At 33.3% G+C, this 25,361-nt stretch overlaps 2 protein-coding genes across 4 annotated transcripts in view; one reads left to right on the top strand and one right to left on the bottom strand.

The window, feature by feature from the left end:
• The first annotated feature begins 20,139 nt into the window (after positions 1 to 20,139).
• On the top strand, positions 20,140 to 20,732 carry COX7A (Cytochrome c oxidase subunit 7A). The gene is made up of 3 exons (XM_090172039.1): positions 20,140 to 20,295; positions 20,359 to 20,460; positions 20,541 to 20,732. Exons 1-3 carry the CDS (start codon positions 20,281 to 20,283, stop codon positions 20,676 to 20,678), a joined length of 255 nt encoding a protein of 84 aa, XP_090028165.1. The 5' UTR covers positions 20,140 to 20,280; the 3' UTR covers positions 20,679 to 20,732.
• Positions 20,733 to 22,456: 1,724 nt separating this feature from the next.
• The window catches only part of LOC149948333 (uncharacterized), a 104,862-nt gene continuing 101,957 nt past the window's right edge, over positions 22,457 to 25,361 (bottom strand). For all 3 annotated transcript variants that reach the window (XM_090173311.1, XM_090173313.1, XM_090173312.1), the window contains 7 exons: positions 25,169 to 25,320; positions 24,998 to 25,103; positions 24,589 to 24,933; positions 24,361 to 24,516; positions 24,141 to 24,299; positions 22,829 to 23,112; positions 22,457 to 22,759 (listed from right to left, as the gene is read on the bottom strand). In XM_090173311.1, coding sequence (XP_090029437.1) covers positions 22,673 to 22,759; positions 22,829 to 23,112; positions 24,141 to 24,299; positions 24,361 to 24,516; positions 24,589 to 24,933; positions 24,998 to 25,103; positions 25,169 to 25,320 — 1,289 coding nt within the window. In that variant the 3' untranslated portion in view covers positions 22,457 to 22,672. The remainder of the gene's footprint in view (positions 22,760 to 22,828; positions 23,113 to 24,140; positions 24,300 to 24,360; positions 24,517 to 24,588; positions 24,934 to 24,997; positions 25,104 to 25,168; positions 25,321 to 25,361) is intronic.

Below are 25,361 nucleotides of genomic sequence, written 5' to 3'. Positions count from 1 at the left end.
GGTTTCCTCATTGTCATTTAGTTATAAATCAGATTTTCTCATTGTCATTTAGTTATAAACCAGGTTTTCTCATTGTAATTTAGTTATAAATCAGATTTTCTCATTGTCATTTAGTTATAAACCAGGTTTTCTCATTGTCATTTAGTTATAAACCTGTTTTTCTCATTGTCATTTAGTTATAAAACTGGTTTTCTCATTGTCATTTAGTTATAAATCAGGTTTCCTCATTGTCATTTAGTTATAAACCTGTTTTTCTCATTGTCATTTAGTTATAAACCTGTTTTTCTCATTGTCATTTAGTTTTAAATCAGATTTTCTCATTGTCATTTAATTATAAACCTGTTTTTCTCATTGTCATTTAGTTATAAACCAGGTTTTCTCATTGTCATTTAGTTATAAATCAGATTTTCTCATTCTCATTTAGTTATAAACCAGGTTTCGTCATTGTCATTTAGTTATAAATCAGATTTTCTCATTGTCATTTAGTTATAAACCCGGTTTCCTCATTGTCATTTAGTTATAAATCAGATTTTCTCATTGTCATTTAGTTATAAACCAGGTTTTCTCATTGTCATTTAGTTATAAATCAGATTTTCTCATTGTCATTTAGTTATAAACCAAGTTTTCTCATTGTCATTTAGTTATAAACCTGTTTTTCTCATTGTCATTTAGTTATAAAACAGGTTTTCTCATTGTCATTTAGTTATAAATCAGGTTTCCTCATTGTCATTTAGTTATAAACCTGTTTTTCTCATTGTCATTTAATTATAAACCTGTTTTTCTCATTGTCATTTAGTTATAAATCAGGTTTTCTCATTGTCATTTAGTTATAAATCAGATTTTCTCATTGTCATTTAGTTATAAACCTGTTTTTCTCATTGTCATTTAGTTATAAACCTGTTTTTCTCATTGTCATTTAGTTATAAATCAGATTTTCTCATTCTCATTTAGTTATAAACCAGGTTTTCTCATTGTCATTTAGTTATAAATCAGATTTTCTCATTGTCATTTAGTTCTAAACCAGGTTTTCTCATTGTCATTTAGTTATAAACCAGGTTTTCTCATTGTCATTTAGTTATAAACCTGTTTTTCTCATTGTCATTTAGTTATAAAACTGGTTTTCTCATTGTCATTTAGTTATAAATCAGGTTTCCTCATTGTCATTTAGTTATAAACCTGTTTTTCTCATTGTCATTTAGTTATAAACCTGTTTTTCTCATTGTCATTTAGTTTTAAATCAGATTTTCTCATTGTCATTTAATTATAAACCTGTTTTTCTCATTGTCATTTAGTTATAAACCAGGTTTTCTCATTGTCATTTAGTTATAAATCAGATTTTCTCATTCTCATTTAGTTATAAACCAGGTTTCGTCATTGTCATTTAGTTATAAATCAGATTTTCTCATTGTCATTTAGTTATAAACCCGGTTTCCTCATTGTCATTTAGTTATAAATCAGATTTTCTCATTGTCATTTAGTTATAAACCAGGTTTTCTCATTGTCATTTAGTTATAAATCAGATTTTCTCATTGTCATTTAGTTATAAACCAAGTTTTCTCATTGTCATTTAGTAATAAACCTGTTTTTCTCATTGTCATTTAGTTATAAAACAGGTTTTCTCATTGTCATTTAGTTATAAATCAGGTTTCCTCATTGTCATTTAGTTATAAACCTGTTTTTCTCATTGTCATTTAATTATAAACCTGTTTTTCTCATTGTCATTTAGTTATAAATCAGGTTTTCTCATTGTAATTTAGTTATAAATCAGATTTTCTCATTGTCATTTAGTTATAAAACTGGTTTTCTCATTGTCATTTAGTTATAAATCAGGTTTCCTCATTGTCATTTAGTTATAAACCTGTTTTTCTCATTGTCATTTAGTTATAAACCTGTTTTTCTCATTGTCATTTAGTTATAAATCAGGTTTCCTCATTGTCATTTAGTTATAAACCAGGTTTCCTCATTGTCATTTAGTTATAAACCAGGTTTCCTCATTGTCATTTAGTTATAAATCAGATTTTCTCATTGTCATTTAGTTATAAACCAGGTTTTCTCATTGTAATTTAGTTATAAATCAGATTTTCTCATTGTCATTTAGTTATAAACCAGGTTTTCTCATTGTCATTTAGTTATAAACCTGTTTTTCTCATTGTCATTTAGTTATAAAACTGGTTTTCTCATTGTCATTTAGTTATAAATCAGGTTTCCTCATTGTCATTTAGTTATAAACCTGTTTTTCTCATTGTCATTTAGTTATAAACCTGTTTTTCTCATTGTCATTTAGTTTTAAATCAGATTTTCTCATTGTCATTTAATTATAAACCTGTTTTTCTCATTGTCATTTAGTTATAAACCAGGTTTTCTCATTGTCATTTAGTTATAAATCAGATTTTCTCATTCTCATTTAGTTATAAACCAGGTTTCGTCATTGTCATTTAGTTATAAATCAGATTTTCTCATTGTCATTTAGTTATAAACCCGGTTTCCTCATTGTCATTTAGTTATAAATCAGATTTTCTCATTGTCATTTAGTTATAAACCAGGTTTTCTCATTGTCATTTAGTTATAAATCAGATTTTCTCATTGTCATTTAGTTATAAACCAAGTTTTCTCATTGTCATTTAGTAATAAACCTGTTTTTCTCATTGTCATTTAGTTATAAAACAGGTTTTCTCATTGTCATTTAGTTATAAATCAGGTTTCCTCATTGTCATTTAGTTATAAACCTGTTTTTCTCATTGTCATTTAATTATAAACCTGTTTTTCTCATTGTCATTTAGTTATAAATCAGGTTTTCTCATTGTAATTTAGTTATAAATCAGATTTTCTCATTGTCATTTAGTTATAAACCTGTTTTTCTCATTGTCATTTAGTTATAAACCTGTTTTTCTCATTGTCATTTAGTTATAAATCAGATTTTCTCATTCTCATTTAGTTATAAACCAGGTTTTCTCATTGTCATTTAGTTATAAATCAGATTTTCTCATTGTCATTTAGTTCTAAACCAGGTTTTCTCATTGTCATTTAGTTATAAACCAAGTTTTCTCATTGTCATTTAGTTATAAACCTGTTTTTCTCATTGTCATTTAGTTATAAAACTGGTTTTCTCATTGTCATTTAGTTATAAAACTGGTTTTCTCATTGTCATTTAGTTATAAATCAGGTTTCCTCATTGTCATTTAGTTATAAACCTGTTTTTCTCATTGTCATTTAGTTATAAACCTGTTTTTCTCATTGTCATTTAGTTATAAATCAGGTTTCCTCATTGTCATTTAGTTATAAACCTGTTTTTCTCATTGTCATTTAGTTATAAACCTGTTTTTCTCATTGTCATTTAGTTATAAATCAGATTTTCTCATTGTCATTTAGTTATAAACCAGGTTTTCTCATTGTCATTTAGTTATAAATCAGATTTTCTCATTGTCATTTAGTTATAAACCTGTTTTTCTCATTGTCATTTAGTTATAAAACAGGTTTTCTCATTGTCATTTAGTTATAAATCAGGTTTCCTCATTGTCATTTAGTTATAAACCTGTTTTTCTCATTGTCATTTAATTATAAACCTGTTTTTCTCATTGTCATTTAGTTATAAATCAGGTTTTCTCATTGTCATTTAGTTATAAATCAGATTTTCTCATTCTCATTTAGTTATAAACCAGGTTTCCTCATTTTCATTTAGTTATAAACCTGTTTTTATCATTGTCATTTAATTATAAACCTGTTTTCTCATTGTCATTTAGTTATAAACCAGGTTTTCTCATTGTCCCTGAAAATGGCGGCCATATCTCAAAGCTACTCTGTAGTGAGATTAATACTTCTCTCGCGAGATATACTTAATTAACTTCTGGTAGTAATTGAAATAATCAATAACAAGGACCAATAAAAATCTGAAATAGAACAATGGTATAATTTATCATTTAAAGGTGTATCTTTTGAAAAATATTGCGTTAAAACAATTTTGGTTAAAGCTTTATCATCGTGTATTTTGGAGCAACCCTTTTCTTGTCCGGCTGGTTTGGTTGTACCGCAGATTGAGCCCTCGACTACCCTATAATTTTAGATAACGCACCTGAAAGTGGCGGGCTACTTTTTGGGATGTAGGACCCCCGCATCGCGCGGCTTACAATCATTCTTGAAATAAATCTATTTCGGGTTCTCCCCTTTTTTCGGATTGACACCGATATTGGAAACCTCAAATTCAGTTTAACCAGTTTTTTTTTGCCTTAGTGGAACCGGTCCAATTTTTCTTTTGTCGGAACACGAGTAAAACGATAATGGACAAATAACTCGCCGGTTTCGCTATGGTAAAATCTACTTTCCTCCGCTATAACCGATTTGCTTTACTTTACGTAATAACATAAGTGTATAATATAATTACAGAAGTGTGACACTTTCTATTCTTCACGTGAAAAAGTTTTACTGAGAGCTATTCACGAGACCGACTGCATTACGGGCTTCGTCACCGTTTTGCGTCCGCTCGCTAACGCGTCACGCGTAGCCTTTGGCAGCGCCTCGCTAGGGGGAGATTTTCATCTTGTGATGACGTCACTCCGTTACTAGCTCTCAGTAAAATTTTCCCTAAAGTGACAAACTTATGGAACAATGCCCTCCCCCTAACTACAAGCACTGCTTATATGGGGGGGGGATATTGTATATTAAAAATGTAAAACTTTTCAAATGTATATTGTTTTGCACCAATAAATGAATAAATAAAAAAAATATTATAGGCCTATGGTAATAATTATAACGAAATTTATAATTTCAACATTAATTCCTACTCTATTTTTGACCTACTAGCCCCTGTAGAAGTGTTCCGCAAGCAATACATCGGTGTTCAGGGTGAAGCTACTTAACAGGAGTTTGGCTTTCTACAATATAATGCGGAGTTTAAGCTCGCCGCTTTTGAACGTGAACGTCTAGGCTTCCGCAAAGCTTATTCAGAACGGTACCTTCGCGTACTAACGCCATACACTATAAAATTCCAAACGTATTAATATTCGATTTAGCTGTACACAAATTTAACTCCAATTTATTATCACGTATCCAAATAGGAGCAAAGATTAGCTTGTGTTTATACCGTTCATAGGGAGCGCGCGTCAATTTGGTCGCCGTAATTGTGACGTCGAAATTGCAGTGGCGCCTTCTATCGTCGTATTATCAACCGTCTGGACGTTTCAAACCCAGGACGGATTATCGGACGTAACGTACAAGCGATATACCGAGGGGTTAGCTCACACTCCAATTAACGTTACGAAGCGGGGTAAAGTCCGCCTACTACTCTATAGACGGGCGTGAAGTGCGGTCTTAAGCCTTGACTGGGAATATCGTCGTGCGTGTGTTTATACCGGCGTAAACGCGGGGCGGAGGGAGATACCGCTGGTTTTCCAGGAGTGTTCTCCGTTCAAAGAGTGATGGCTCTAATTTCCGGTTCTCGCCCAGATTACTCATTAGTCGGCTTCCAACAGTTTCGTCCTCTCACTTCCGGTAGCTTCCGAAATCCCTGCCATCGCCTTGATCCCCCTCAGCCCCCCTCGGTATATATACGTCTTTCCAGAGAGCGTCAAATTGAACAAGGATTCATATCGAAGCAACCACCTTCCCCCCTTCGAGGCACTGAACTGAACGTTGTTGGTTTTAAATTAACGAAAGAAATGTATTGTATTGTATTTTACATTTATTTTTGTATAGAATCAGTTTTGATAACTAGCGTTAATATGAATAAGAGCAGAATATTCTTTTAATTGAATATCTACCATTTTTCTCTCATTTCCGTTAATTTATATACATATACATATTGTATTTAAAAGTACAATAGCTTTGAATTGAATACAATAAGTGCTTTTCTGTTCAAATTCTATCAAATGTATTATCATAAGTAACGTTATATCAATAAGTATTAGCTAAGCTAGGCTAATACCCAAGGCACCACCTTAGGCCTGAGTCATCAAGCGACTTTTAAAGCCATCAATTCACGTGGCCAGGTTACGATGCGTAGGAAGGTGGTATAGCGAGCCCTGCATATCACGCGAGCCAACAGCTCCCTACACTAACTATTAACGTTATGTTATATGTATGGCCAAACGTAACAAACTTATAAATTTACCGAAATTTGTAAAAATTATCGTGCGAAACAAAAGTTCATCGCTTTAAAATATTCATATGGTTCCAGACCAGCAGTATGAAATTTAATTTTTTTGTGACTATAGAAATGATATTCTTCAATAAGTTCGATTTTAGCCAAAATAGTTTAATTTCTTTTCCGTATTCGCTAAATTGTTTTTCCAATATATTTTTTGATTAATATTGACGAATCAAATTATTCACCAAAATAGTTTTCCCATCCCATTTCAGTTCAAATATTTGTCTCTAATCTAATCCTATAGATCGATTTACAATTTTTAAAGGGCAGAGACAACTTTAAAGGGGTAAAATTCATCCGAGGTAACGTGGTGATGGCGTTATTTGTTAGTAGATGGCGCACTGATAGCAACATGACGTCATAATTTTGATTTTCAACGATTGGTTGAAAGTTTTCAGTTTTTAGTGGAGAACGGTTTTGTCGAGATTTAAAATACAAAATTATCTTCCCTGATTAGATAGTTTAAAATTGTATTATAGTGCCATCTATGGCGGAGAGTGTTAACTACTGTTAAAATTAATTGTTAATTTAAATTACAAAAATTATATATTGTTAATAAGAATTTAAAGTATTATAATTTAGTAATTAATAAGAATTTAAAGTATTATAATTTAGTAATTAATAAGAATTTAAGGTATTATAATTTAGTAATTAATAAGAATTTAAAGTATTATAATTTAGTAATTAATAAGAATTTAAAGTATTATAATTTAGTAATTAATAAGAATTTAAAGTATTATAATTTAGTAATTAATAAGAATTTAAAGTATTATAATTTAGTAATTAATAAGAATTTAAAGTATTATAATTTAGTAATTAATAAGAATTTAAAGTATTATAATTTAGTAATTAATAAGAATTTAAAGTATTATAATTTAGTAATTAATAAGAATTTAAAGTATTATAATTTAGTATTTAATAAGAATTTAAAGTATTATAATTTAGTATTTAATAAGAATTTAAAGTATTATAATTTAGTAATTAATAAATAACTTTTTAAAAAAGTTTATTTTTCATAAACTTTATAGTGTCGCCATCTACCTCAAACATTAAATAGGAAGGTACCTCGGGTGGATTTCGCTCCTTTTTGCATATTTCTCGGTAGGCAATATGTGAATGCGTCTATACAAACATTTTCTCATTCCCACCCAGTCCCGAAATTCACAAGCCCAATCGACCAAAATGAAACCCATTCCCGAAATCACAATGACCTTTTCCATCCATTCCCTAACCGAAAATAAGAAATAGGAAACTACTTAGATGAATACACAATTTTTGAAAAACTTTGAAAAAAAATATTTGTGTAAATAAGATCGTAAAATAATATAACTAAATAAATAAATTCTTTTAATAAATATTTTAAAGGTATAAGATATTTGAAACTCTCTCGACTGCTCTGAGCTCCTGGATTGGATCTGTCTTCTGATATTGAAATGATAATAATAATAATAATAATAATAATAATGTTTTATTTAGTTACTTTACATTTAATATTAGTGTATGGACGGTGTATGCTGGGCTTCTCGTGACAGCGCCATTGGAACCAAGGGGAAATGCCTTCCAAATTAGTCTTATCTAATTCCCGCCGATTTCGCCTTCCCAATTGGTCCGCGCGGCATCGAGCTCTCGGCTCGTACGTAGGAGACGCCGCGCTCAGAGGGGGATAGGAGTTCGGCGCGGAAGGGAAGCTTGATTTGGACGGGGGGATGGATGTCGGTAGGGAATGGATGCCGGGATTAAGACGACGCCCGATGAAGATATTTGGACCGGAAATTGCGGACTGCCTTTTTTTGCAACCTTCTTTATACTGGATGATTTCGCTGCTTTTTCTATATATTTTTATTTCTGCGTTTGGCAATCTCCGGATACAAATCAACCTTTTTACTCGTAAAACGCGCGGCTAGAGCATCCCCTGCTATGGCTGCAGCTTATTGTGAAAATATTTTCAACTAAAATGGCAACCGTCTCTGTACAGTGAAGTATGGGCAAGATCAGAAATTGGTACGGTTCAATTTTGAAAGATTGGTTTTCAGTCTACCAATTGGGGCTAAAATTTATTTATTACCAGAAGTATATGACGTAACTCTTACCAGAAGTATTTAACTTATATCTTACCAGAAGTATTTCACTTATATCTTACCAGAAGTATTTCACTTATATCTTACCAGAGGTATATAACGTATCTCTTACCAGAAGTATTTCACTTATATCTTACCAGAAGTATTTCACTTATATCTTACCAGAAGTATTTCACTTATATCTTACCAGAGGTATATAACGTATCTCTTACCAGAAGCATTTAACTTATATCTTACCAGACGTATATAACGTATCTCTTACCAGAAGTATGTAACGTATCTCTTACCAGAAGTATATAACGTATCTCTTACCAGAGAAGTAACCTTATCTCTATTAACTTTGGTGTAATTGACTGACATAATTTTCTGAATTTCTAATATATAATTTTTCGTGTTTTGCTCGCCCCGATATAGTTGTAAAAATTAGACTAATATAGTTATTCCTGCTGATGTGGCCATAGGATGATGTAATATACAATTGTACAATGTTGACTATGAAGAACATCAATAAAATAAGGGGCAAAAAATATTTGAGCGTTTCAGAAGAAAAAATAGTGTGGGACGAAATTCATCTTATTGTGACTGACTATCACTATTAAAAAATATCCCTACGGAATGTAATACGTTGTCAGGCGGAGTAATACACGAGGTAAATTGTCAGCCGTAATGCGGCGTAAACACCTTATAAGGTGTTTACGCCGCATTACAGTGTAGGTAAAGTCACAGCCATTGGAAAGTTCATGTTTAATTTTTATAGCCTAGATTAGAGTCAGTGTTTGGATAAGAAAAATCCGTTTAATTTGTTTTTAACCATAACCTAAAATGAAAACTTAATTTTTGCATATTGAATCGTTTTATAACCGCGAATAATATCCATAAATAAACAGTTAACCGAAATTTTTTTGAATAATCAAAATTTGGCGGTTAATTTATCTGCTCTAGCCTAGATGGATACCTTTAAATATATATTATACCATTAGTAACTTAATAACTATAAGTATGATTAATCACCACAGTTATTGCGCAATCCAGCTTTCGTTCAGCACAGATTCTCCTAGTGTGTAATATATAAATTATACTAATGCCAAGGAGGATAATATACTACTCCGTTCAGTTGCGAGTCCAAGTCGGAGCTGGCCCAGTGGGGTCAGTGTTGAAAATAGGTTCGCTTAGAAAATTAGCATTGAAACAATAGGAAGTGTCATACTTATAGTTCTTATGTTACTTATGATTATACACTTATGATATTGACTTCTGGAGTAGAAAACAAAATTCTTATTAAAATCTGTATTCTTTGGTTTAAATAGTACTGTTTGGTTTAAATAGTACTGTTTGGTTTAAATAGATTAGTAGTTAATTAAAATTAGTTAACTTTAATTTCGAGACGTTTATGTAGAAAATAACAAAATATCAGACAAGAATTATAAAGTAATTTCCCTCCTATTTCAAATGAACAAAAATGTTCATTGTCTTAAAATGAAAACACCATAAAAGGGAAATTAATAAAAATTAAATTTAAATTATATTTTATTTTACCGGAAGCACTATTCGCACAAAAAAAACAAAGATTCATAGTATTTTAATAAAAACAAACCCACATCGCGTGAAAAATATTAATTAAACTGAGAAAATGAGCCTTTCACGCGATCTAAAGACTCTTACCCGTTATTATCCCTACCCGCACAATAAGTCTATCATTATAATTATATTATTTTCGAATAAAAATAACAGAATCGATTGTTTATTATTCACTTGGGCAATCGGCAACTTTCACATTGTTTTCTAAAGCGTTATTATTATTATCAGTTGAATCGGCGAAACCGCGCCCTCGGGTTATAATTATAAAGGTAATAATAAAAAATGACTAAAGCCTAGTTTTCACTGGGGCGAAAACGTCGCGATGGTGACCGTTGACGCGAAACAATTACATTAGGCCTAACGGGGATTTTTCGCGTCAACGTTCAGCGTCATAGCGTTTTTGTCCTAGTGAAAACTAGCCTTTAAAGAGGGAGGGGGAAACGAAACTCAACCTTAATTTTATATCAAAGAACAATTCGTCAGTAATTAACCTCCTTAATTAACGTTTAATTAGCCTTGGGGACTATTACGAAATCTACTCCGGCAACGCTCAGGGGGAAATAGGATTTTATAGGGGCAACGGCGAATCAATTAAGAATGGTATATAGAGACGTAGAGGTTATCAGTTTGGCCGCTAGATGGCGGGAGGGCGGTACTCGGAGAGGGGAACAATAGGGCGACGCCAGCACTCTCTAGTGACGAAGATGGAGAACGGAGATTTTGGTGTTGACCCGTTCATGACAGGGCCCATTAGTTATACGTGAGCGTACGCGGACTCTTTGTATTAATTGGCCAACTTGATTTTAAGTTAAGTCATTGTTCAGTGTCTCCAACACCGATGCCTAATTAAATCATTATATTTGCGGCCCTCTTATTTATATTTTAAATAATTTAACGATGAAATGGTCCAAGCTTTTTTTAGTTCCTAACTTCCTATACGGCTTTCGAGACAATGGAGTATTTAATTTTCATTTTAATTATGCCTTTAAGGTATTTGGTTATTAATTGTTTCTAACGTGCGGTTTAGTTTGGTCATTATCGAGTAATTTTTAGCGATTCTTGCGCCATCTGTTGTTGTTTTCTTTGATAAATGAGCGTTATTTTTAAAATAATGTTGGCAACAACTTTCTCCGTGACAAAGTTGTTCAGAGGTACATAACAGAAGTGTATTAACGAATAAGTAAATTGAAGCCCAGCCTAACGCAAAATATATATAGGGGACAAAAATTAAAATCAAATCAAATAATTTTATTAGTTGTTTTAAAACAATGTTATACATAATTGGTTTGTTGGGCAAAGTCAACAGAGTGACTTGTGAGCGCTTCTTTTGTTTTTGGTGTTTATTTTCTTGGCTTCCTATTGTCCAATTGACATCGACTCAGTCGGTTCAGAGCCACTTGGACATAAAATGTGATGTCGCACACCTTTCTAATTGGAACCGAGTCTCTAAGCTCAATAGCGCTCTAGATAATTTTGAATAACCTTCAGGAGTTGGTTCAAGGTCATTGAGTTTTGTATTATCTGATGACTCCGCTCCGCGTGCTGTGCGATCTGAAAATATCAAATCCCTAGTAAAAATAGCTTTTCAATTATTATCCCTGCATCATTTGTTAGTGGACACGGCCCTGTATTATATACTTCTGGTAATATGGTTGAATGTAAATTATTGTATTGCGTAAAATGTACGTTTTTACGATAATGATCGCGAATTAAATTTTACTAGTTTGAGATTAGTTAAACAAACAGTTAAACAAACATTTGGAGCAAACCAATTATAGATTCCATTTCAATACCCTAGTTTATTTATACTAGATAGCTCCAAAAAAACCCCACTTATATCATTATTTGAAACCATGTTTCTTGTAAAATATGAAGATAGGAGATTTTGGTCAATTTAAAATTTCTACGTTACAGACTGCTAGCGCCATCTGGTATAGCTTTGGGTATTTAAAAATAGGCCTCTAATGTCGTTACCCCTGGGAGAGGATCTTCTCGCTTGTTTTCTATTTGGGTTATTTCAGCCGACCTCTCGCGACTTTTAAAGGCGTTTTCTAGAACGTTTCAGATAAGCTCAGGCGTGTTAAATTTAAAATTGCTTTTGCCTGCCCTCTTTAGCATAGTGAATATTTAAGCGTTGGAGAGGGGGGTATAGAGCACCCTAATAAATAAAACATAGTAATCCTTTAGAATATCAATCTTTCATTTTTAAGGGTTTTTTAATGGCTATATTTTCACGCATTATACGCCATCTAGGTTCAGCGGGAAGAAGCTTTCGTGCCTTAAGTTTTCCCATCTTATAATAGTTCCATTACTCTTGGGATGTTTTAGCTGTTAGCTTCTCGTATATTCGGCCCTAAGTTAGTTTTGAATAAAAAATTTGAATAAGGGGCTATATAACCCTCTTGATCCACTGAAAAATTCGTTCAGGGGGGGGCGGGGAGTTTTAAAAATGGCCGCTCACTTTAATGTCGTCTTGGAAATCGTCGCCCTTTATCATCCGCTAGATGGCGACGGCGGCATTATTATTCTAAGAGAGCGTTGCCGAATCGCCTCTTCCTGTCGCGTTGGCGACGTCATTTCGGGGGAGCGGACATTTATTGGCGATTTAAACATCTTTTGACAAGTAAATTTTCCCCTTCCAAACTTATTTGCATAAAATATCCGACGCGAAATCCTCGGGAGTGATTTTTTTAGGGTTGCGAGGTTAAAGCCGGGGATATTTCCAGCCCCTACTCGCCACTCTAGCTAGGCCTTGGTTCCCGCCACTTTTTTGCCGGATTTATGTATGTTTCGAGTCGTTTATCAAAGATATTTTATGAATAAATATATCTTCAAAAAAGGGTTAAAGTCTTCTTTTGTCTTGGTCGTGATCGTATAAACTGGCGTCGTTACGATAGATGTCGCTCTCAAAGTAAAGTTACGATATCTCTTTGGCAGTTGGCCACGCCTACTTATACCGTTGTTTTTAATTAATGGCGATCTCAAACATGTCGCTGTTTTCGCTTAAAAATACCAAGTGGTTCTTTTTTAGAATCTTATTCATTTTGTTGAGGATTACATCTTTCATTTATTTAAACCTATCATCAAAAGTAACGTAATGACTAAGTATCAATTCATTTTCTCCCGACGCAGTTTTGTTTAATATAAAATTATAAAATCTTTCTAAAATCATCATTATATAAATAAAATTTCGAATTAATTTCAATACGTTTGATTAAAATTATTTAATTAAGCTTAAGAAATAAGACTATTACATTCTAAACGGTTTTCTATTGAAATTAAATACATATTCTAAACGTATTTCTATAGAAATGAAATACATATTCTTAACGGTTTTCTATAGAAATGGAATACATATTCTAAACGGTTTTCTATAGAAATGGAATACATATTCTAAACGGTTTTCTATATAAATGGAATACATATTCTAAACGGTATCTATAGAAGTGAAATACACATTCTAAATGATTTTCTATAGAAATGGAATACATATTCTAAACGGTTTTCTATAGAAATGAAATACACATTCTAAATGATTTTCTATAGAAATGAAATATATATTCTAAACGTATTTTTATAGAATTTAAATACACATTCTAAATGATTTTCTATAGAAATGAAATATATATTCTAAACGGTTTTCTATAGAAATGGAATACATATTCTAAACGGTTTTCTATAGAAATGGAATACATATTCTAAACGGTTTTCTATAGAAATGGAATACATATTCTAAACGGTTTTCTATAGAAATAGAATACATATTCTAAACGGTTTTCTATAGAAATGGAATATATATTCTAAACGGTTTTCTATAGAAATGGAATACATATTCTAAACGGTTTTCTATAGAAATGTAATACATATTCTAAACGGTTTTCTATAGAAATGGAATACATATTCTAAACGGTTTTCTATAGAAATAGAATACATATTCTAAACGGTTTTCTATAGAAATGGAATACATATTCTAAACGGTTTTCTATAGAAATGGAATACATTTTCTAAACGGTTTTCTATAGAAATGGAATACATATTCTAAACGGTTTTCTATAGAAATGGAATACATTTTCTAAACGGTTTTCTATAGAAATGGAATACATATTCTAAACGGTTTCTATAGAAATGAAATATATATTCTAAACGTATTTTTATAGAATTTAAATACATATTCTAAACGTATTTCAATAGAAATTAAATACATATTCTAAACGGTTTTCTATAGAATTTAAATACATATTCTAAACGGTTTTCTATAGAAATTAAAGATATATGATATAGGTTTTTCTTTATAATATTCTATAGAACTCTATAGCATTTGCTTTAGAATGTTTTACCTATTTCTATAGGTAATATTTCATTTAACTCTTTAAATTTCCATTAGAAATTTGGGCCAATATCCTAAACAACTCTTTAGAAATGTTTGGCTAATGACCATATAAAATTTAACATTATAAACATGATACTTACGCTACTATCGATATTGATGAGGGAAGCGTGTCAGCCATAAAAATATCTCAGGTAATCTGTTACTCAGATAAATGTAATCTTATATATTCCCCCATACCCAACAATCTGATTCAAAATTGTATCCGACTGAACTGAACTGCTATGATTAATCTCATCAGATTCAGATAGCATAATATCCTACTCAATATCTCGAGTAACTGAACTGAACTGCTATAATTAATCTAATCAGATTCGAATAGCATAATAAATTTCATCAGATTTTGATAGCATAATCTAATCAGATTCAGATATCATAGTTACTCTCATCAGATTCAGATATCATAGATAATCTCATCAGATTCAGATATCATAGTTACTCTCATCAGATTCAGATATCATAGTTACTCTCATCAGATTCAGATATCATAGTTAATCTCATCAGATTCAGATATCATAATTAATCTCATCAGATTCAGATATCATAGTTAATCTCATCAGATTCCAATAGCATAATATTCGACTCATTATCTCGAGTAACTGAACTAAACTGCTATAATTAATCTCATCAGATTCAGATATCATATTAATATAACCAGATTCAGATATCATATTTAATATATCCAGATTCAGATATCATATTTAATATAACCAGATTCAGATATCACATTTAATATATTCAGATTCAGATAGCATAATTTATCTCATCAGATTCAGTTAGCATAATGAATCTCATCAGATTCAGATAGCACAATTAATCTCATCAGATTCAGATAGAATAATTAATCTCATCAGATTCAGATAGCATATTTAATCTCAAGATATTTAGATAGCATATTTAATCTCAAGATATTCAGATAGCATATTTAATCTCAAGATATTCAGATAGCATAATCTCAAGATATTCAGATAGCATAATCTCAAGATATTCAGATAGCATAATTAATCTCAGCAGATTAATATAGCTGAACAGTTATCTGAATGTAATCGGGGGATGTGTGAAATCTATAACTAAAGCATCTGAAATCCGCTCACACTCTGTCTGTTGGCTTACGATGAATTCAGATTAGTTTCGGTTTTAAACTATCTAGTTACCATTTTGTCTCAAATCAACTGATCTGAGGATAAATGCAAAGAATCCTAAATCTTGCGCTAGAACTATTTATTTAGTCATCTTAGCGACTTTTAATGCCATTAATTTAATTAATTAATTAACAATTACCGTTAATCTCTAATAGGGTTTAAGGAAAGGGGAAACCGAAAAACTCGGGGTAAACCCCTTTAACCACTTTTCATCACTGTGGTCAGTAAGTGCATACAGAAGGAAAACCTGAATGAACAAATCTGAAAATATAACAATATAAACAGTAGTAGATTATATACCTCTTAGAAAACAACATACATAAATAGACCAGATTTTGACGGATTTCTACTTTGTACTTCAGAAGTAGAATTTAAAAAATACGTACCCAAATAATAAATAGTGTGAAGTTAGTTGATAAGTTATTCGACTGATTTTTTAAAACCATTTCATCGGAAAAATATATTTTATAAATGTAATTTTTATATTTTATAGTTATAAGACTGCCTCTCAAGAGCCTACGAAGGCTCACATTTCATTTTTACGTACGAAATTTTTTGAACAATTTCAACCCGGATACCACCAAATTAGTTTGAGGGAAAACTCGTTCAAATCTCAAATTTGAAAATAACTAAATTCAATAGTCAATTGCTTTGTCAGTCCGTAGTCACGTAATGATTTATGTGGTCTTTGGCGAAACATACTATTATTAAAGACCTTAGCATTGAGAGAATATGAAGTGTCATACTTTTTGTTGTTATGTTACTTATGGTGGTATAAACAATTTTTAAGACAACGTCTTCGGGGAAAAATATTTTCAATATTTATCACAATTGCGTTAATTTGTGAGAGATAAATTTTAGACACATGCTAAAATGTCTTTTCCTTCCGAGCTAGATTATTGAAATGACATTTAACTGGACACACATTGGCGATATTTTGTCCGTGTCCCAAAAAGGCAACAAATTCTCACGCCAGTGGCGCGAACTTGATACAGGGCGGTCGCGAGTTACCACCGGATATTTGGCGTATTATACTACAATCATTAGCGTCGCATTGTTAGCGAAAAATGGCGCTGGCAGATGTGAGAGGATGGCTCTTACGAGAAAAGGCATCTTCGCTGAATGCGACGCAATTTACTTCCTATTGAGAAAACGATCGCGGAAAGAATGGAAGAATCGGAAACTTCGGAATACGTGGCGCCATCTATAAAGCGTTTCACCAATTTTCACCCGGCTACGAGTTTTCCGCGCGATAAAATAGGCCTCGACCGGAGACGCGCTTTGTGTTCGGTAGTCAATAAAAATTTTCAAATTTGATTGAGCTTAAGCACCGTATAAAAAGGATAGTACAGCACCATCCCCACAGGGGGCGTGGTATTCTCCCAAAACTTCGTCGAAATAAACTAACTTGATTCATCGGGGGAGAGAGAGAGAGGAGGTATAGAATGAAATACGTTCGGTAGTCTATCAGGTTTCTGTTACCTTTTGAATGGTCGTTGGCAAATGCTTCTTTCCAGGTTTCAATAGGGTGCCTTCTTTTGATCTCGTTTTTGCCGAGGTTTTAGAGTAGATGCCCTCTGGTTTGATTCAAACGGTCTTTTTAAATCCAAATTAGAACCGATTTTACCTGAATCGATTTTATTGAGAATATAGTGCTTTAATCAAACCCAAATGTTTTGCAGGAACGCGAAGCATATAATTTATTTATAAAGTTCAAGTTAAATGTGTTTTTAACCTAATTTGTGTAAATCGCGATTTTCGGAAAACTTTACATGCCTTTAAAAGGAGTATAGGTTTCGAGTTTGTACATCAAGTTAATAAACCCAAGAGGAATTTGATCGAAAATGAATTTTTCGAGCTATCTGGTTTTGGAAATAAGGTAACAAAACGCGAACACGCTAATTTAAATTAATTTTTAGACGAACCGAATTTTTCGAGTTACCGGGCTTTGGAAATAAGGTAGTCATGTTTTTTGGAGTTAGATGGCGCCTGCATCAAACTTAAAATTAAAATTTCATAATGAAACCGAAATCGTAGTTCAGAAATGATCAGTATTCAGTACTAACTAAAAATATAATCTTCAACCAAGTCGGTCTTAATTAAAAAAAAAAGTATGTTGATTTAAAATCGAAAATAACGAAAAACAACTTATATGGAAAAATTATAAACTTAAAAAAATTATATTGGGATACCGAGGGCGGTAAATGTAGTGTCGAACTAGATATCGTTGAAATGTATAACCCTAACTGGTAAAGTGTTATGTACGACACGGCGGCATCGGCTCCTTGTACGTGAAACCAATACACACAAAGCCCTTGGATTGCGTAAAAACCACGTGTAACGCGTGTTTAGCAGACGAATTTTTGATTTAGATAATACTTCTTTTACCTTAATTATCCCTTCGTATTACTTCTGATATTACGTAATAATAAAATTCAGCTCAACACTGGATTTTAGCCTAACCAAAAACTAGTAGGCGGTAAAATGTTAATTTGTTTATGGTATAAAAAAAATATTTATTAAATATGCGTATTTAAAATATCTTTAACCCTAAATCTTTCTTATAAATATGATAATACAGAGAGTAACATTTGAATAGTAAGTCAGAGTTTGCTAAAATAATAATTTGAATTTAGACCCATAACAAAAGAGGGACCGCAGACGAGGCTTAAGTGAGACCTTTGGACGGAACATCCTGTTTGTGACGTTTTGAACCACGTGACCGCCATTGAAATATACAGGCGGAAGTAAGGAAACGAATGTTCCGTCCAAATACTGAGTTGCCAGGTAAATATGTTAATTTTCGGCCCCCCAACTTTCAACATGGGTCTATTTAAAAATATAGCGCGTTTGTTTAAAACATTTTCATGTTTTTATTCCAATATTTCCGAACTATTTGGTAATAATAAATAATAATAATCAGCTAGGCTAATACCCTTGTCACCACCTTAGACCCAAGTTATCTAGCGACTTTTAATGCCTTTAAACAGGTCGCCGGGTTACAATGCGTAGGAGGGTGGTGGCAAGCCCTTCATGCCAACATTACCTCTACAAATTTTGATGGAAAGGGGAAACCGAAGAACTCGGGGAAATTGTCATACTTATTGTTTAACCCTGTTTAACTGCTGTAACCTTAATGACGTTCCATTGGCTGATGGAACAATTTTGAATTCTTGGCAGTGGCGCCGATCCCATGGGGGCGGTGGGGCCGAAGCCCCCATTGGTAAAACCGCCGATGTTAAAGGCCGTTTACTTTTAAGCATCCGTAGCAAGAAAGTGTTGCCAGCAGCCTCATTCCAAGTTTATTAATTAGTGAGCTTCGGCCCCCGTTGGGAAAAAAAGCGATCGGCGCCACTGATTCTTGGGAATTATATATACTTTTATTTCAGGATTGAGAAAGTGGGATACACTTATTGTGCTCCTGAGTACGCACTTAGTAACGTACAACAGGTAGTCTATAGGGAAAGTAGAAATACAAACAAAAATACAAATAGGGAGACTTAAGGGAGAATTTACACACACACTATGGAAAGTTAATGAAGAGAAAAGTGACACTCAAGGGTATTTACAAAGAGTGGATGGAGGTAACCAAAAAATATATACAGAAGTATTATAAAAAGGGCGGGACAGACTAAAAAGTCCAGCCACGAAACTTATCCGGACGGGATTTAAAGGCACAGACCGAGGATTTAGCTTTTACAATCGAGGGAAGCTCGTTCCAGTCATTAATCACAAGTTGCGTGAAAAAGACCCTTTTGCTTAGACTTTTGCATCTGGTTTTGAACAGAGTTGGAGCTTTACGGCCAGTCAACTTAATCGTAAAAAATTGGTCGGCTTCCACATCGTATAAGCCATGAACAATTTTAAAGGTCTCGATTAAGTCAGTGCGAAGTCGACGGTCAGAAAGGGACAAGAGGCCCAGACGTTTAAGGCGATCAGTGTAGGGGAGGGTACGTAAACCCGAGACAAGTTTTGTAGCTTTCCGCTGTACCCGCTCAAGTCTCTCAACATCTTTAACTAGGTGAGGGACCAAATACTTGAGCAGTAATCAAGGTGGGGACGGACGTAGGTACTATATAATATCTTAAAAGATTTGGCACTGAAAAAAAGAAAAGGAGCGCTTTAATAGGTACAGGGCTCTCATTCCCCGGGCAGAAGCAGCTCTGCAGTGAGTGTCCCCCAACATGCGGCCCGAGAGCATTACCCCTAAATCACGAATGATATGCTTGGACTCAATAATTCGGCCACCAAGACGATATTGGAATTGGGGATAATCACTCCCGCAGTGCAGGACTGATGATTTTGCCGAATTAAAGCTCATAACGTTAGAGCAGACCCAAAGGTCGAGAGCATTTACATCTGATTGAAGGAGCAAGGCGTCGGCCGTTGAGGAAAGACCCCGTCCAACCTTGCTGTCATCAGCGAAAAGTTTCAAAAACGACTCCTTGATCACGAGTGGGAGATCATTAATAAAGATGACAAAAAGTGTGGGTCCTAACACCGACCCCTGCGGGACACCACTAGTAACCTCGCACCAGGATGAGGCTACACCATTGAGCACAACACGCTGAGACCTATTGCTCAGGAAATCCGCAATCCAGTTAACAATAATGGGGGGAACCTCATTCTTGGGAAGATTTTTTTACATCCTCCCATGGCGATTTCAAATAGAGTCTGACTCTGTGACAAACTCTAGCTAATATTTACGTCTACGATGATAAATTTCAATTAATAATTTGTTTTAACGTTAAAATAAAATTACGAGTACACTACTTAGGCAGAGGATGGCGCCACTTAACGTACGATCTGACTCTAAACTCATTTCGCTGCAGCTTCGTAACTTTATTGACATCGTAAAACGAATTGCAAATTTGGTTCTACTGAACGAACCCGAGTAGCTGGACAAATTGAAGGTTTTAATAAATTTTAAAACTATTTGGATACTGAAATTTCAGAATGCTCGTAACTAAGGTATGCGTTTCAATAAAATGTTAAATAATTTAAACCTTTTAAAGGTCATGTACTCTTTTAAAGGTCATTTCGCAAGTTAGGCCTTGCGTAATGAGGATTTCCACCCGCAAAGCATCCACTACAGAAAAAGCTAAACGCATTAAGGAGCTACAACTACGTTTTGGCGTAAGGCAATACTTATAAAGTCAAACTGAAGAAATTTTTAAACCACTAGGTTCTGTTTTATTGTTTCAAAATTTTAATAGGTTGATGATGGAGTTCCAGTGCATTTGAAGGGTGGAGCAACTGACGCTATATTATATTACACAACCATTGGCTTAGGCATTGTTGGGTCAGGAGTTATGTTGTCCAATTTGTACCAATTAGCTTTCCCCAAGAAATAAATGTTGTTGTATATTCTAATAGTGTAATAAAACTGAGTAGATTATTATTTGTAATTATGTAAATTATTCCTAAAGCTCTTTATAAAATTCTGACAAACTTACAAATGTTTTGTTTTCTAAAAGTAGCTAAAAATGATAACTATATTTTCAATTGTTTAATTATTGTAGTGTTATTACACTTTGCGATTCACAAGGTTTCAAATTTTATTTGCTTATTGAGAAAACAGGTAGCTATAATGGCTTTCAGTATTAATTCTACAGTTCTGCTGTAGCACAATTTGAAGTATGTTAGACCGGTGTTCTTCAATCCTGTTGGTCAGTGAACAATTTAGCCCAAATCATGTAGCAAATACATTTAATAAACTACATTATTTGTTGTAACTAGGGATGCACCGATATATCAGCCTATTTTTCTAATATTGGTATCGGCCAATATTGGTTTAAGCATAGCTTATATTGGCCAATACCAGAAGTAAATGAATCGAAATAGCGTTCAGAATGGGAGGGCAGTTTCCTTATGAAAATGATGACAAAATCGAGTCAAAAACTAATTTCTATCCCTGTCTTTTGACACGATAAATTGCACTTGAGAATTGTGGGTATAGCTATTTCTATATATGAAAAACTGTTTTTTTCTGGCCTAGGAGCGCGTAAAATTTCAAATTCGAAGTCAAAATGTAACTTCATAAGGAAAATGCCTCCAACATGGGGAGTATAGTGGTCCGATGACTTCGGTTCATTTACTTTTGCCTATACGGATTAGAGATAAATTAACTGCCAAAATATCGATTAACCATAAAAATTGCAGTTCACTGTTTATTTATAGATATTATCCGCGGATAGAAAGGGATTTAACATTCAAAAAATAATTTTATTTTTCAGATAATTGTCGGTTGTGGATAAAAAAAGATAGTGATTAATTCTTATCCAAACACCGACCTCTAATACCGATATTAGAAAAATATTTTCAGAAAAACATTTAAAAATAAGAACATTTTCGATTAACTATTGATAATATTCTAATTGATTGGCAGCTCCACGTACGCCAGACTTCAGAAGCTAGATTATACCTTTCTTTAATACAGTTATGAGTGTAAACAAATAAAAAACGACGATATTTTTGTGATAGAAAATGTGTCATGTAAAATGAAAAGAAACATTCGGATATGCACTTGTAAACGTTTTTTCATGAAAAAAATAGAATAAATAACTTTTTTAATATCAGCTGATATATATCGGTCAATATTACCGCTGATATATTGGTCAATATTATAGGCCACGAATAGCAAATATATCAGTGCATCCCTAGTTGTAACCATTAGCCAGTTCATAAAATATTCTTCTACTTTTGCTGGTGTAAACAGGTTGATGAATGCTGTGTTTGACTATATTAAAATTATCAGATTTGGTAGTCTAAAAACCACTGCTTAAATTTGAGTTTGGAGCTGCTCTATATTTGTTTAATTGTGAGTGAAGTGTATTTTTGGAAAGCTTTTAATATCCACTTATTAACAGTAATATTTTAACCCAGCTGTATAACTCCAATGAAAATTTTTGTAACATCATAATTGGCATAAAAAAGCAATCAAAAGCTAAGTTAAATCCAAATTTCAGAATAAAGAAAATCATTCACATAAAATGGAAAAACTTATATATTGGATGAAGTAGCGATAACTCAATAGTCAATACTTACCTAAACCACTAGAAAATCAATAGACTTTATAGTACCCAATACTTAACACTGACAAACATTTCATTTGTAAAAATTAAAAAAAACCATTTAAATTGTTAGTTTTTTCTTTAATCTTCCAAGAGAAGTTAGGCACAACAAATTGCCCAATTTTTTTATTAGAAATATCGAAATTCCTCAAAATTTATTAAAACTAATTAAAATGCAAAAAAATCAGTTAAAAAATTTTAACAATAAAATTATTTTGACTAGCACAATATATAAAAGATAAAAAATTTCATTTAAATAATTAGATAAGCTCCACTTAAAACAGAAGGGCTTTCTTTTTTAATTCTTTTTTCTTCCATTCTGCCAGTTCGCAGAATCTATCTTTAGACATGTCAAATGCATTCTTAAACGAAAGAATAAAAATTTAATTTTTGATATACGTAATCAAAATTAATTTAGACTATTGACTTACCAAGAAATCCGTATCATCCAAGTACATTTCAAGGTTAGAAGGATTAACACCTTCAGGCAAAGGCTGTTCTTGAAGTTCTTCTAGTTTATAATATTTACGATGGAGTTGCCTTAAAACGTCTTCAACGAGACACGGATGGCCCTGATCTTCTATAGATTCCTTGTTAGAGTTAAGACGTACCACCTCATCATTGGTTTCCCATTCCGGAAATAAGTTCGTAAATACTAATGGTTCGCGACCAGCGTGAATCATGTAGGCTTTTGGAGTGTTGACTTTATTTTTTGCTGAAAATGAATATTTTTTAGAAAAGTTATCTACACTTACTGTAATTACAAATATAATAGGTGAACACTATTTGTAAGTCCAGAACCGTTCAAAGAACTGATTCGGACTGAGCTATGACTTCACTGGACAGTTCAGAACTTATAGCACGAATAGTCTGAAATTTCATCTTAAAAGCCCATATTGACTAGACCAATTTAAGAGCGCTCAGCCTCGGTTCTTGATCCAAATGGTCAGAGAACTGGTTACCGCGAGCAAATAGTTAGAGTCAGAACGGTTTGAGAATTTGTTTTGGTTAGTTTGTGCGAGAACTCCGACTTACAAATAGTTTTCACCTTACTGGTGGTAAGAAAGACAGGTTTCAATTAACTTTCTAATTTAACTCAAGGATTTATGAATGAGGTAGTGATCGTACGGGGACCCCAACTCTGACCCGGTAAGTCGGGGATCCCCGGGTTTTTTTTAAGTCGGGTTTTCCTAATCCAATAAAGAATTAATAAACGCCCAAGTGAGGGCTTAGCCAACAACCAAAACGGAGAAGGACGGGTCAAGCCAGCAGCCTATTCTCTCACACTCGCCTCTCATTCGCTGTGATTTCGTTTTTGGTTTTACCATAAGTCTTTAGTATTGTTCCATAAGATCGTCACTTTGGAAAATATTTTACCGAGAGCTCTCACAAGAAGAAAATATCCCCCTAGCGAGGAGCTGTCAAAGGCTATGTGTGACATGTTAGCAAGCGGATGCAAAACGGCGACGAAGCCCGTAATGCAGTCAGTTTTGTCAGTAAATTTTTATATGTGAAGAATAGGAAGTGTCACACTTATGAAACAATAGTATACACTTATGGTTTTACTTTTAAATAGTCGGCCGCTGAAGCAATGCGACTACTCTCGTCACTTTTGTAATTAGAAATCGCTTACAAGTGAAAATTCTAAAAAACCCCAACCCGACCCGGTTTTTCTGTCCCCGACCCTGACTCCAATGTCACCCCGTATGATGACTAGAATGAGGCTCTTAAAGAATCTCTTACCACGACAATAATCAAGCGTAGTTTCCATAGCGCAACGTCTGTCAATGTTGAACCTCTGGTTAGCGGAACCAGTGGCCACATTAACAGTTTCATCATTTCCTTCAGGCCACCAGCCTTGCCATAAAAACACCTCGGAGTTATTGTCGAGTAGGAAAAGGGCTGATTAAAATAGAAAAAATTATAGAATGAGATAAATTTAGGAATAAATTTAAAGACATACATGGCTGGTTTACACTGTATATATCAGTTTGCAAAAAAGGGTAACTACAAGGAAATTTAGTAGTTCCATAGGAACAAAATAGTTCTGTAGCTTCAAAAACCCCATGAACACTTGTCATACGGAAAAGTCGAGGAGTGTAATTGTAGGGTAAAATACCTAGAAATTAGTAACATCTGATAAGACAAAACATGCAAGAGATTTGAGATCAACTCAGTGCAGTGTATGTACTTTTGGCTAGTGAAAAATAATTTCTCCTCTTCTTTCCTCCAATGGCTGCCCAGAACTCTTTCGTTTCTTTGCCTTCTTCAATTAGTTTTATAGTAAATTTTTCCAAGGTTAGACTAAAGAGCATCTCATCGGGTTTCCTGGCAAGAATATTATCTACAGCTTTCTCCGCAACTTCTTTAATCTGGCTAGTGCTTTTCGATCCGTGCCATATAAAAATCACTCCAGTTTCAGTATTAACTAAAACTAAACTCGTTCGACTTCTAAGAGATTGGCAACCCTTTTTGACTTCAACAAGCATAGCTTCGGATTGAAACTCGCCTCTAGCTAGGAACAATTTCCAAGGACCTATTCATGAGAAAATATAAGTAAAATTTCAAAGCGCTTGAAAATAAGAAAAATAGTTAAATACCAGGAGTGTTAGTGTCCTCATTTTCTCTTTCACCTCGATAAACAATAACTCTTCCTTCAAATAAGTTCAAAAAACAAGGACTCTCCTTTCCTTGTACCACCCTCACCTACAATTTGAAGATGTTTAGCATTTGAAGAACTAAATGCTGTAAGAACTCCGAATAGAACCAACCTGTGGGCCTCGTTCTTCGTCTAATTCTACAGTCATAAGGGCCGATGCTCCTTTTTCCGTAATCCTAGAATCTTTTCCTTGCCAGAAGAAATAAGCACATCGGTTGCGTCCAGTAAAAGAATGCCTTGATATTTTCCCTTGGAAATCTCGACCTAGATTAGAAGTTAATTGTAACTTAAAGAGCAAGAGTGGA

The sequence above is a fragment of the Leiobunum rupestre genome, chromosome 4, assembly GCF_980474605.1.
Source record: "Leiobunum rupestre chromosome 4, qqLeiRupe1.1.hap1, whole genome shotgun sequence".
Classification (NCBI taxonomy): domain Eukaryota; kingdom Metazoa; phylum Arthropoda; class Arachnida; order Opiliones; family Sclerosomatidae; genus Leiobunum; species Leiobunum rupestre.
This window is presented reverse-complemented; position numbering and strand designations above follow the sequence as displayed.

Coding starts and splice junctions, on each gene's coding strand:
- COX7A (XM_090172039.1), top strand. Junction 20,461..20,540: donor AGCTACAACTACGTTTTGGC/GTAAGGCAATAC, acceptor AAATTTTAATAG/GTTGATGATGGAGTTCCAGT.